Source organism: Onychomys torridus, chromosome 16 (assembly GCF_903995425.1).
Source record: "Onychomys torridus chromosome 16, mOncTor1.1, whole genome shotgun sequence".
In the NCBI taxonomy this organism is placed as follows: Eukaryota; Metazoa; Chordata; class Mammalia; order Rodentia; family Cricetidae; genus Onychomys; species Onychomys torridus.
The window spans coordinates 32,235,555-32,249,532 of NC_050458.1; the positions used below are offsets into that span (position 1 = coordinate 32,235,555).

The following is a 13,978-nucleotide window of genomic DNA, read 5'->3' on the forward strand; positions in this document are numbered from 1 at the left end:
CATGACCATATATTTCTCAATGATTTTCAGTGGCTCCCTACTGTCCTAGGATAAAGCCTGACAATGCATGGATGTAGAGCAAAGGCCCTTGTGATCAGGACTCTTGATTTCCTTTCTTGATCTTCCTTCTCTCCACTTCACTAATTGATCACCATATTTGCCACTTTCCCTGGGCTGCTCTGTCTCCCTTGTGATGACATCTCTGAGCTGCAGGACCCTGGATTTCCCATGTGACTCAGCAGAAGACTTTGCCAAGTTTCTTATAAAGATAATTCTTATCAATAAAGTATTTGATTTTGCTGTAATAATAAAAAGGGCAAATTTGTGTATTTAAATTTGTGTATTTTAGCACCTTTTCCATATTTTTTTTTTGAGACAGGGTTTCTCTATGTAGCTTTGCGCCTTTCCTGGGACTCACTTGGTAGCCTAGGCTGGCCTTGAACTCACAAAGATCCGCCTGGCTCTGCCTCCCAAGTTCTGGGATTAAAGGCATTTGCCACCCTGCCTGGCTTATTTCTAGTATTTTAACAATAATTTTTTAACATTTTAAAATAATTTATTGATTCTTATCATTAGTATTTTGCCTGCATGTATGTCTGTGAGAGGGTGTCATATCTACTGGAACTGGAGTTTCCAGACAGTTGTGAACTGCCATGTGGGTGCTGGAAATTGAATACAGGTCCTCTAGAAGAGCAGCCAGTGCTCTGAACCACTGAGCCATCTCTCCAGCCAGCCCGCCCCCAATATTTTTAAATAATGTCTTTTTGAGTATTATTTAGAGAGTGAGAAAAAACTAAATTAATATGACATCTCACAATAGTAGAGAACTAAATTGTCACATTACCAGGAGCTATCCTGGATCTTGACCTATGGTTGGGTTACACAAATACTCACTGAACAAATATAATCTTGATTGTCAACTTGTTCTGCTTGATTATCAACTAATAGGCATGCCTCTGGGCAAATCTATGAGAGTAGATCCAGTGAGGATTAACTGAGATCAGAAAACCTTTCTCAGGAGGGGACAGCACCTTCCAGTGATATCCCAGATATAGAGGTCAGGTCCAAGGGAAAAGCTGTGATGTTTACATGTCTATTTTCATTTCTTCCCAATGTATCTATCCTGTTGTCAAGGCTGCTGCTCCCATCCTCTGCTACCATCAGACTCTAGCATCTTCTGGTTCCAGAATGGGCTGAAGCCCAGTAGATCACCAAGAATCCTCCAAAACCTCAGCACAGCATTGGTGCTACTAAGATTAATGTTCTCAAATGAGTAGGAGGGAATGACTCCATGCCATCTCCAAGTCTTTTCAAAACCCATGTCATTTTTGCTTTAATACTATTCCTCTTTATAGTTTCATGTGTAGCAACTATTAAAGAAAAACCATATTCTTCTACTTCTCCACTTAAGATATCAATCACAGCAAGTGAGTCCCTTTGTAGGTTCCCATCTGATTTGACTGCACATAGGGATTCACCATAGCTACCTGGTTGTGTTAAAACTTTTAGTAACTGAAGGCTGAACTCAGAAAATAAAGTTTTATTTACACTTAACAGTTTATAAGAGAACATATCATAAGAATATAATGCATGGACAGATCAGTCAATACCCAGAGCAAAGTCAATGAAAAGCTAAATGGATTCTGTTGATGTGGAGTTTGGGTGTATCTTCCACCCTCCATATATGTGGATAATAGCCAGAAGGTATCCAAATGCCACTCTTGACAGATTTTTTGTAAGCTTCATCACATGTGTTATGATCACAGTTATCTCAGTCTTTGAATCTATTATCCTTCCTGGTACGGAGGGTTTAGAATTTCAGGCTTCTAATCATGTTTTGCTCTTTCTAGTGACCAGCCCTCTTCCTTAGGCTGCCCAGGAGTTCATCAATAGTGTCTTTAAGGGTTGGGGATTTAGTTCAGTGGTAGAGCTCTTGCCTAGCAAGCGCAAGGCCCTGGGTTCGATCCTCAGCTTAAAAAAAAAAAAAAAAAAAAAAAAAAAAAAAAAAAAAAGAGCGTCTTCATTAGACTAAGACTAGAAGACACACCTGCCATCTAGGAAATCCCAGTGGGTTCAGCAGTTCTGTGTAGGAAGCTCCCATCAGCCCTGCTACCTGGGGAATTGCCAGGGTTTTAGTAGCTCTGTGTCAGAGAGCAGGGACAGGGACCAAGTGAATATTTCTTATTTTGTTACAATCATAAATGTTTTGTCACAGTTTCATATTTTATACCAACTTTAAGTAAAAGGGTTGGGAATGGTTGATGAGTTTAATCTTTTCTTATGACCCCATATTTTGTGTACTAGATAAGTGATGCTGGGGTTGGGGGTCACAAATCAGTACTAAGCTGGTTGTAAAAATACAAGGTATACTCCTACCTTACTCCAGGTCTGAGAGCTGTTATATTTTTCCCCTGGCAAACTTTAGTTGTTGCTTAGGGGACAAATATATCAACTTCGGCAAGCAACAGATGTTTTCTCAGTCCACTTCTCAGTACCTTATGGCACCCCTAAAGAAAAAGTTACCTCGTGGCTCTGCTCCAGTAACATTTAAGACAATGAACTTCATTGAGATCATTGGAAAAAAATCAACACAGGTCACACTCCCACACCTTCCAGAGGGCAGAAGAGCTGGACTGTGATGCAGAGGTAGTTGGTAAGTGATGTGGAAACTTACCAAAAAAATCTAGCACTTGCTCTCTAGAGGACCCGTGGTTAGAGTTTCTAGGTCCTTGATAACAGTGGAAGAAAAGAAACCTTGGAAACAGAACCACCTAATGTACTGATGATCATATTCTTACAATCTCATTCATAACAACTTTTGAAGCCCTATTGGGACAGAATGGGAACACTATTAAGAAACCTGGACATCCACATGCAAAAGGATGAAATCAAATCCTTAGCTACCAGCATTCAGCAAAATACCTGTCATAAATAACTACAGGGAGATAGGATTAGTTGTGCTCACAGTTCTGAGCATTTCAACCCATGACTACTTGAAGGCAAACATCATGGTAAACAGACAGTGCTGAAACAAAGTTGCTTACCTCCAGACAGCCTGGACAGGAAGGTCCCAACATGCCATTTAAAGGTGTTTCCAGTGACAAATTACCTCCCTAGGGCCACTTTCTAAAGTTCCTACCACTTCTCAACTATGTCATCAGCTGTTCAACATGTGAGCCTGTGGGGACATTCTGTAATCAAACTACAACATATCACATCTAATAATCAACTCAAAATGTGTTGAAGTCCCAAACATAAGCTCTGAAACCATGGGAAACAGGAGAAAAAAAGGCTCATTGATTTTGGCTTCCACAATGATTTTTTTTTTTATTACCATACCAGAATCTCAGGCAACAAGAATAAAAATAAACATGTGGGAATATATTAAATTAAAAACTTATGCGCAGCTAAGGAAACAATCAACAAAGTGAAAAAAACAACAATGAGTTTAGAAAAAATATCTGTAGTTCATCTATCTCATAAAATACATAAGACATTTATACAATTTAAAGTGAAAATATACGGTCGATCTTGGAGACTCATAACTGTCATCACAACACTCAGAAGGCTGGGACAGGAGGATTGTCATTAACTCAAGGCCATCCTGAGTTACATAGTGAATTCTGGGCTATCTTTGGGCTGTAGTGTGAGAGATCCTATCTCTGAAGCCAAATACCAAAAAAAAAAGTCAAAACACAAATAAACTAGTAAAAACAAATGAACAAAAAAATCCAAATAATCAAGGTCATTAGATGTGTAAAAAGGTATATGGATGTAGGTAAATATAAATTATATGACACACATACTATATGTAAGTTGATGGTGAGTCTACTTACTTATTAGTATAATTTCATGCAACAAAAAAATGTCCAGAAACAAAAATGGTATTATATTAGTTACTTTTTTTATTGCATTGACAAAATACCTGGCAAAGGTAACTTACAAAAAGAAGGGTTTATTTGACTCAAAGTTTAAAGGGATACAGTGCATCATGAAGGTAAGGAGCAGAAGCCTGGGTAACTGGTCACATTGTGTCCACAGTCAAGAAAGAGAGAGAAATGAATGCTCATTCTCAGCTTCCTTTCTCACTTGTTTTTTTATTCAGTCCAAGACACCAGTCCATAAAATGTTGGTACCCATGTTCAGGGCAAGTGTTCTCTCTTCAGTTCAACCTCTCTAGAAACAACCACACAGACATACCTAAAGGTGTGTCTCAGAGGTGATGATAAATACAGTCAAGTTGGCAATGAATATTAACCACCACAGATATAAAAGGGGTTTGTTTGTTTTGTTTTTGTTTTTTGACATTATCACTTTAAAGTAACATGTTTTCTACACACAGAAGTTTCTCACTGGAGGATACAGCATAGAACATCTTCAGCAGGCCATATCTGAAATTTCCTGGTGAGAGGTAAGAAGAATCAGTGTCTTCTATAACTTTTCAGCCAATTATATAGTTTCACCATTTTCTTGTGTTTTCAAATACTAATTTTTCCTTTATTTTTTCCTTAAGGAATTTTTATGTATCATATTTTAATTACAATTTGAATGATGATCATTATTCCCCAGAAATTAAAAAAAAGTAGTAAAAAAAATCATTTAAGAGAATTCCTATTCCAAAAAACAGCTCTCTCCTGCTCATTTTCCATCCATGATCAGCTGCTTTCTTTGTTTCCCATCACTAAAACAAATACCCAAGGCAGAATACTTAGTAATGAAAAAGGAGTCCTTTGGCCCACAGTTCTGGAGGTTCAAATGCATGGTGCCAGTATTTGCTTCATTCTAGTGGTGATTTCAAGGTGGATAGCATCACATCACATGGGAGTTGTGAGAAGAAGAGATCATATAGTAAGTAGGACAGAAAGCCAGAGCCAGACTGAGAGTCTGACCATTTATACATTCTGAGGGAAGCTCCCCAATAACCAAGGATATTCCACTGGTCCTGTTTCTTAAAGGTCCCACCACCTCTTAACATTGTCACACTGACAGTCAAGGAAGGTTTCAACACACGGACATTTGGAGACAAACCACAGCACCTCTTATCACCATCTAACATCAATGCATGCTTCAAAGGGGATGAATTTTAACATTATATTGTATGTGCAAACTGTGCCTATTTCCCATGCAGCATGAATTAATTATATAAGCTTGTTTGCATTGTTTGGTTAAAGTAGGTTAGCAAAGCATAGCTGCATGCTGGCAGACCTGAGACACTCATGTTCCAAGCTTCTCACAAAATTCTCTAATTAAAATTAATGTTTGAGGTCCACCACCTCAGGGATAACAGGGGAGCATTACTCCAGGTGGTCTCTGCTCTGTCACTTTCCCCTGTCCCTTCCCTTTCAACTGACAGTGTTTGTGAAAGAAAGAAAATTTAATATTGATGTCATGAACCAATTACTATGACACGCGGAAATTTTAGAAAGAATTTACATTGCCAAATTAAAGTGTTTTTTCTCAGTTATCCGTGCTCATTCCCTTCCAATAAAGTGGTTGATTCATTCCAAGCAGACTACATATTACTGTTTCTGGATATTCAGATTGAAAACATTCATCACCAGTGTTCCTCAAGTGCTGTCAAATCTAGATTAGAGAAGAAGACAATGAATGAATAATTCATACACACACACACACACACACACACACACACACACACACACACATACTGCAGTATCTAATCATACACAAACCAGCCTGAACAATCACAACTAGGAAAGGTGGAGCCTCAACTCAGGTTCATTCTCCATTGATTTTCCCACTGGCAGCTTTCAGTGCCCTTTCCTCTGAAACCAGGTAGGTTTGAACCTTTGAAGCCACCACAGAAACTGACTAATTACCATTTTACAATATTTTTTCATCTGCACTATCCCAGGGGTACAGTTGAGAGCCGTGGTTCTTAACCTTCCTAATTGTGCAACCCTTTAATATAGTTCTTCATGTTGTGATGATCCCCAGCCATAAAAATTATTTTCATTGCTACTTTTTAACTGTAATTTTGCCACTGTTATGAATTGTAATGTAAATATCTGATATGCAGGGTATCTGATATGGAACCCTTGTGAAAAGGTCATTAGATCTCCCAAAGGGGTCTCAACCCAAAAGTTGAGAGCCTCTAGCCTAGAGGGTAACATGGCTGTAGTTTCCATGTCTTAACTCTATAAAATTGATTAATTCATGTATCATTAGCATGAATGAAAAGTCTCTATCAAACAGTAGAAAGCACATGTGTATTCTGGTTACTTTGAACTGTTCACTTGACACAACCTACTCACTTGAGAAGAGAGCCTCAGTAGAGGAATTATCTAGATGAGCATGTCTGTAGAAAATTAACATAACTGTTAATTGAAGTGATAAGACCCATTTCATTGCAGGCAGCACCATTCCCTTGGCAGGGGAACTCTGGCTATATAAAGAGTGTGTGTGGGGAGGAAGCTAGCTGAGTGGAGGAAGGATGCATTTGTTCTCATTGCACTACACAATGTGACCAGATGCTTCAGTTCCTGCCTTGATTTCCCCTTAGTGATAGACTGTAACCTAAAATTTTAGGCCAAACAAACCCTTTCTTCTCCTATATTAATTTTTTTCCTCAGGACATTTTATTATAGAAACATAAAATGTCAATATAAATTATATGAAGCAAGGACAACATGCTACCTGTTTTGGTATTAGGATGTTGTCATAGATATGAAAAGCATTCATACTGATGATTTAAAAAAATCACTGGAGGCATGTGATACCTGTGATGACCTTCATGAAAAAGGGCTGCTCCAGCAATTTTGAGCAGATGAACAACCCTCACAACTGTGGACTTTTAATTCAAGAGATATGACTTGAGAGGACTAAAATGCCACGAAGGAGGCACCTAATTGAATTCATTCTTATATAGTGCAAGATGAATGTGAGGTGGCTGCAGTGTGGATGTCTATTGAACTGAACTCAGTGGTTTCCCTCAATTATTAGACCCTCATCATTGATTGTGATGAGACTTATGAGTCATTCTTGACTCTTGATATTAATAACCACGTATGTGTCTCTCACTATCTTTTAGATACATGCATGTAAAAAAGGAGAGTTGTAGCATCTTTATTACACAGGCACAGAACTCTTTGCTGTAAAAGAAGTCCTTCATGCAATGATGCAGAAAACATCTTTGGGCTGATGAATATGTATAGAGCACCTACTATTTTGAAAGTATTGGGTGTGTACAGTTCTTGTTTTCACAGATCTTCAATGCAAGAGAATGTGTACATGAAAGCTGGTAGGCAAGAAACAGGGGAATATAGAGAGACAATAAGAGGAGAAGAAGGGAAGGAGAGGAGGAGGAGGAGGTAAAAGTATGTATATAAATCATCAAAGAAGAGATCTTTTCCCATAAAGGAGGATGTAGGTGAGAATGTCAGTGCAAAATATCCATGCAGACTTGATGTATTTGCTTTTAGGAGAGAACAAGGAAGGAGTTCATGCCAGTGGGGAAGGGCCTAAAATCCAACTTGGAAAATAACTGTGACAGGTCATATCACACAGTATCTCTTCCAGGAAGGCCTGCCTGCCCACATCCCACACCTCTCCCAGTCTGGGGAAACTTCCTTTCTGGTGTTCACTTGGCCTAATTACTAGCTCCATACTTGTATTTACCATATAGAAAAGAATTACCCTGTCTATTGTATTGTGTGACTGTTATTAAGCTCTAAAATATTAAGAATGGCCATGTGCCTTGCTTTTATGACCTTGATACTCATGGTAGAGATTTATTTCATGACTGTTCAGATGAACTGAGCACTGTACTCAGTACAGAGCACAGTTACCAGTAGAGTTTTGGTAGGTTAAGTGAGTCCACAAATCAAGAGGTAAAAGTTACAGAAATCATTTTTCCAAGGTTATCATTATAAATATGAAAAGAAGTGCCCAGAGAAGTTGTTATGAGTATAGACCCCCAGGAACTTGGATTCAGAAGGCCAAGAATTGGGGCAGAAGATAGCTCCTCCATGACTTTAGAGCATAGAGACCCTCCTCTCACCCCCACTCTGAAGAATTCTGCCTTTTCCATGGAATTGCTATACATGATGGCCATTTATCTTTCCAATTAATTGTAAATTTAATTTTTAAATAAGAACAATTTATATATGTCTCACTGTCTAACAAATCTTAACAATGCTATCACTACTAAACTTTGGGTTTAAATATAGCTCTTTGGGTAAAAATTGTTCTTGTTTGTCTGTTTATTGTGGTGCCTGAAATCAAGGCAGACCTTGTGCATTCCTAAGCAAGCAGCTCTATGCAGTTGGACTACACTCCAAGCCACCTTCTTACTGCCTTTTATTTTGGTGGCTCTGATGCTCAAATCTAGGGTCTTGAGCATTGCTAAGAAGTGCTGGGACCAATTCTGTTAGCCTAGCACTCACTGGTGTCAGCTTGGTACACAAAACGGAGCCACTATGGAGCATCACAAGATGAAAAGTGAAAAGAATATAAGGGGTAGAGGTGGGGAGCAGCACTGAGAGTCTGCGTCTTATAGACATGACACAGCCCAGTTGATGTACTTGTGAACTCACCACAGTTGTGGTTGCCTACCCAAGATGTTTGAGATTGAGATCATCAACATTCCGTCATGGGAGGGAGAAAGGCTCATGAGGTCACACCCTTCCCAAAGGGACTATTGACAATGAATGGTGGTTAGGGAAAAGGTGTCGCTTTCTTCAGTGGTATAGCCACTGATAAGTTGTTCACACTCCAATAAATAACCTCCCATCTATGCTCGTTTAAACTCAGTGGGTCACAGATACAAAAAGATAAGAAAAATAGGAGAGGTACTTGGTAAGAAGGAAGTGGGTCAGCAGGAGAAGAAGAGGAGCTGAACTAGGGTAAGAGTGGGTAAAAATGACTAAAATTCATTATATATTATATAAATTATGGATATATACATATATTCACATGTGAAAAAATGAAACTATCAAAAATAAAGAAGATCAATTCAAAATACTTGATGCTCCCTAAAACATTGTAGCTAGGGCTGGATAAGGCAAGCCCATGAACCTTCACTTAGATCTAAAATGATCTAGAACTTAGGTAAGAAGTAAATAATTGTCTTAGAAAAATTTCAAACAAATATAACTAACAAGAGTTAAAGAACAGTGACTTCAGAGATGACCCAAACACCCAATTATCTCACTATTAGATTGAACAAATCCTAGATGTATCAATAGCTGTCCTCAGAAACCTGAATGGCTGAGAATTATGGGAAATGTCACTCCAAGTGTCAGTAAATTCACCATATTGCTTAGAGTTGTAAACAAACTAAATCTCCACTCACCCTACTGTGATTTCAGAATCAGGGTTAATATTTCATAAACTAGGATGCAGAGAGTCAAGTGCAGTGGCCAATAAACTGATCTGACTTGCAGACTCTGCTCTATCTTTAAGCCATGGTAGCTGGTTTCAACAACCACAGTGAAAGTCAACAACACAGCCTGTCTTGCAATGAGATGGCACTGAGAAGCCTGCTTTAAATTCTGTGAGCATCTCCCAGACCCTGGAAGTCCTCTGAAATTCTCATTAGGAGAGTTAGAGAGGGCAAAGAGATTGTAGTTTGTAACAGATCATTCTACGGGCACTTTGCCAGGCATTTGGGAAGCTGTACCACAAAGACATCTTAATATGAGATGTTTAGAAAGTGCAATGCTATGAATCTATAATGATACATTTTTAAAAATTGAAAGGACACTAATTTTCCTATTATTTCCAATGTCTTGGGGGCCCTAAAATATAATTCTGTTTATTTTGAGAATAAAGTATAATATTATAACTACTACTCAGTTTTATTAGTAAAAGAACATATTCTTCATATGCTGATGGGGACTGTTCCCCTATGTGGCCCTCACCATCTCTCACTCAGCAGAAACCTTCCACAAAGACCAGATTCTGTCATCCTTGATCAGACAATGATGACATCGGAGGCAGCACGTACTTAGCACAGGCTGTGGCTTTGAAATAGCTGGCAAGGCCAAGAAACAGTGACTTCACAACATCTTGGGTAGAAAAGAGAAATATATATTTATTTTTATTTAAATGACCGTGATTTGAGCAAGTCCAAGAATTAGAATAGCAATCTTGGAAAAGATACTTACAAGCTACTGTGATCATCAATGCGCAGGTAAAGATGCTGGCTAATTCTCCTCCCACAAACCATCTGGAAAAAAAAAAAAACAGAACAAGACTGTGTAGTTGTAGCATATTAACCCTGCATTTACAACATATGCCATGTTCTTTTACACCAAGAATAGACTCTGAATGTCAACACTGACTATATACATGCAAAATGAAAATAGTATATTTTAGCAAAAGGCTACATAGGGCAACAAAAGAGACCAGAAAACCCTGAACTAGAAACACATGGATACACTAAACAGATTTCTTTTTTTAAAAGATTTATTTTCACTTTTGATTTTGCATATGTCTATATGTATAGGAGGGACATTATATGTATGTGAGTGCAGTGCCCATGGAGGTGGAGGTCAGAGGTATTAGATCACCCTGTAGCTGAATTACAGGCTATTATGAGCCACCCGATATAGGTTCTGAGGTCTGAACTTGGGAACTCTGTAAGAGCATTCATTCTTAACTTCTATATAGCACTGTAAACTGATTTCTAACAGAAATGTAAACATCATGCAATGGAAAGATAGTCCTTTCAAACAAATTGTCTTGAAAAAATTGAACATGTGAAAGGAAAAGAATGAACCCTCAAGCATATATCTTATCTCACATAACACTGAAATTAAAATGAGTCAGAGACTGCATTATAAACCACAAAGTATAAAACTTCCCAAAGAAATCATAGATGAAAACTGTATGACCTTGTGTTTGGCAATGAATTGTTGAGTACAGTATGATGAAGTGCAGAGCCTATGAGGAAAAATGAATAATTGAACTTTCTGAAGATTAAAGAACAGAAGCTTTTCTCCAGGAAGAAGAGTGTCAAGAGGATAAAAAGACAGTGCACACTCAGTAGAAAATATCTGCAAATCACAATTTTACTAAAGGACTCCTATTTAGGACACATGAGAATAATCAAACAAGAATAATAGCTAGAAGGGGGCTGAATAATAACAAAATGTAATGGTGTATATATGATATAACTCATTACTTTGTATGACAATTTAAAAATAAACCCCAACAACGGGAAAACAAACAACCTTCAAAAATGGGTGGAAACCGGGAACACACACCACATCTCAGCTAAGAAAATATGCATATGAAATAAGTATTTGAAGCAACATACAACATCATTCGTCATTAGACAAAGCAAACTTATTTATCAGAATAACTCTAACTGCAATGCTGACCAATGATTGTGTATTTATCAGAACAGTTAAGTCCCTAAATGGCCATAAAATGTGACAGAGAGGATGCAGGGCCATCATTGCTCATGAGGAGGAAAATGATGAAAATGTTTTGGAATAGCTTGGCACTTTCTTCAAAATTAAAGGCAGACTTATTATATTATCCTACAATTCCATTCATTGGTGCATATCCAACTTAGTTCAAGCCTTCTGTCTTTGTATAAATTTTATTAAAAATTGTCAAAATTTGAAATAAGCAAGAAGTTTTTGACTAGTGATTATATAAACAGGCTGCCATACACCTACACAATGGGACACGGTTGAGCAACAAGAAGTGAAAGGTCACAATGGCACATTTATTGTTGCTATAGAAATGCATGTTAGGAAAATTAATGGTTTATACTTTAATCATTTGCATGAAAATTCTCATAGAAATGGTCAGCACATAATAAACCTTAATTTTTGCTAATAAAAGATTCAATATTTTATGAAGAATATTTGCATCTATGTTCAGAAGGGATATTGGTCTACAATTTATTTTTTTGGTTAGGTCTTTGTGTGGTTTTGGTATCAGGTTAATAGTCGTTTCTATGCAAAATTAGGAAACATTCCTTCAGTGTTTATTTTGTAGAATAATTTAAAAAGACTATCAGCATTCGTATTATTTGAAGGTCTGGCAGAATTTTGCACTGAATCCATCTGGTACTGGCCTTATTTTGGTTTAGAGATTTTAATTACTTCTTCTATTTCACTAAGGGTGATAGGTCTGTTTAAACTGTGTATTTCATCTTGACTTAACTATTGTTGGTCAAATATATCAAGAAATTCATCCAATTTGTTGAGGTTTTCTAGTTTGGTGGAATAGAGTTGTTTTGTGTTATTTTGTTTTAAATATGTCCTTATGATTCTCTGAATTTCCTGAGTGTCTGTTGTAATGTCTCCCCTTTTATCTTTAATTTTGTTAATTTGGATCTTCTCTCTCAATCTTTTGGTTAATTTGGCTAAAGATTTATAATCTTGTGGATTTTCTCAAAGAACCATTTTCTTCGCTTTATTGATTATTTGTATTTTTGTTATTGTTGTTTCTAATTCATTAAACTCAGCCTTGAGTTTGATTATTTCTTCCCATCTACTCTTTCAGAATATTACTTCTTCCAGCATTCAGATGTCTTAAGTTATTAGTATGAGTTCACTACAATTTTTTATACAGGCACTTAGGACTGTGAACTTGCCTCCTAAAACTGCCTTCATTGTGTCACATAGGTTTGGGTGTGTTGTGTTTTCATTTTTGTTCAATTATAAAATCTTTTAAATTTCACTCTCGACGTGTCTGTCTTGACCCTGTTTTCATTCAGTAGTGAGTTGTTCAGTTTCCTTGCCTAGGTGTACATTCTGCTGATTGTATTGTTGTTGACAACCAGCTTTAATCAGTGATAGTAAGATAGAATGCAGGGGGTTATTTCAACATTCTAAGTGTCATTTGAAGAGTTGCTTTGTGTACTAATATGTGGACAGATTTGGAGAAAGTTCCATGAGCTACTGAGTAGGAGGTATGCTCTTTAGGGTTTGGGTAGAATATTCTGTTAAGTCAATTTGACTTATGGCATTATTTAACTCCAGTGTTTCTCTGTTTAGTTTTTGTCTAGGTGACTTATTTATTGAGGAGAGTCAGGTATTGAAGTTATTGACTATCAGTGTGTTAGAGTTAAAAAAATTCAACCAGGATGTTGGAAACCTTGAGGATAAGATGCGCTGACAAAAGAAAAATAACTGTATTACAAATGGATGATGTAACCTCACCTGGAGGAAGGCCAGAGGTGCCAACCTAAATAAATTCAGAAAATGGAGTTTCAGCTGGAATTCTCAGACCAGAGATTGAAGTAATTAAGCATAACCATTTTATTTGCATCAGTAAGGTTGCTTCTCATGGGAGTGTGAGTTATTAATTTATCAGTTTCCTAACTGCCAAAGAAGGAGCCTTTGGATAGTTGAGGTGACAGGAAAAACTGGAATAAGTCACATGACATTGGGCTAGGGTTAAATTTATTAATATAAACAAACTTGGGTTACTATATGTGTATATATCCACATATATATAATTTCCACACATTCATTTCAAGATTATTATATATGTACAAAATATTCCTCATTTCTGTCCACACATGGCCTAGAAGCAATGACATCCCAATACCAATGAGTACACTTGGCACCCTGATCTCGAAATGTCCTACAATAAAAGAATTTTGGGAATTTCAGAGAAATGACTAAAGCTAAGACAGACACAAGATGAGTCTGAATTATTTGTTATTTAATTGTTTTCTAAAAAAAATATAATGAACAATGGAAATACTAAAGAATGATGATTCATAATGTTTGGCAAAAATAAGATTTACTGACTAGAAAATTAAGATAAAGACATGAGAGGGACATAAACCTAAGGTAACTAAATGTTTCTGGTTGAGCTGGTCAAGTGAATGTGAGCCCTGCAGGCAAATCTTATTTCATCAATTCAAAGAGACATGTACATTCTTTCAAATCAGGAGTCAATTTACAGATGACAGTGACTTACTATCAATGTCAATTACATGGTAGTACATTCTCACTTGACTATGTCTTCCTATTGTTATTCCTCATTGCTA

General features: G+C 37.1%; 1 protein-coding gene across 1 annotated transcript in view; it reads right to left on the reverse strand.

The window, feature by feature from the left end:
- Positions 1–4,063: 4,063 nt before the first annotated feature.
- Tmem71 (transmembrane protein 71) overlaps positions 4,064–13,978 on the reverse strand; it is a 39,596-nt gene continuing 29,681 nt past the window's right edge. Inside the window, exons 8-10 of the mRNA XM_036208661.1 lie at positions 10,125–10,186; positions 9,879–10,025; positions 4,064–4,401 (exon numbers count right to left, since the gene is read on the reverse strand). Of these exons, the coding sequence (XP_036064554.1) occupies positions 9,922–10,025; positions 10,125–10,186 (166 nt within the window). The 3' untranslated portion in view covers positions 4,064–4,401; positions 9,879–9,921. The remainder of the gene's footprint in view (positions 4,402–9,878; positions 10,026–10,124; positions 10,187–13,978) is intronic.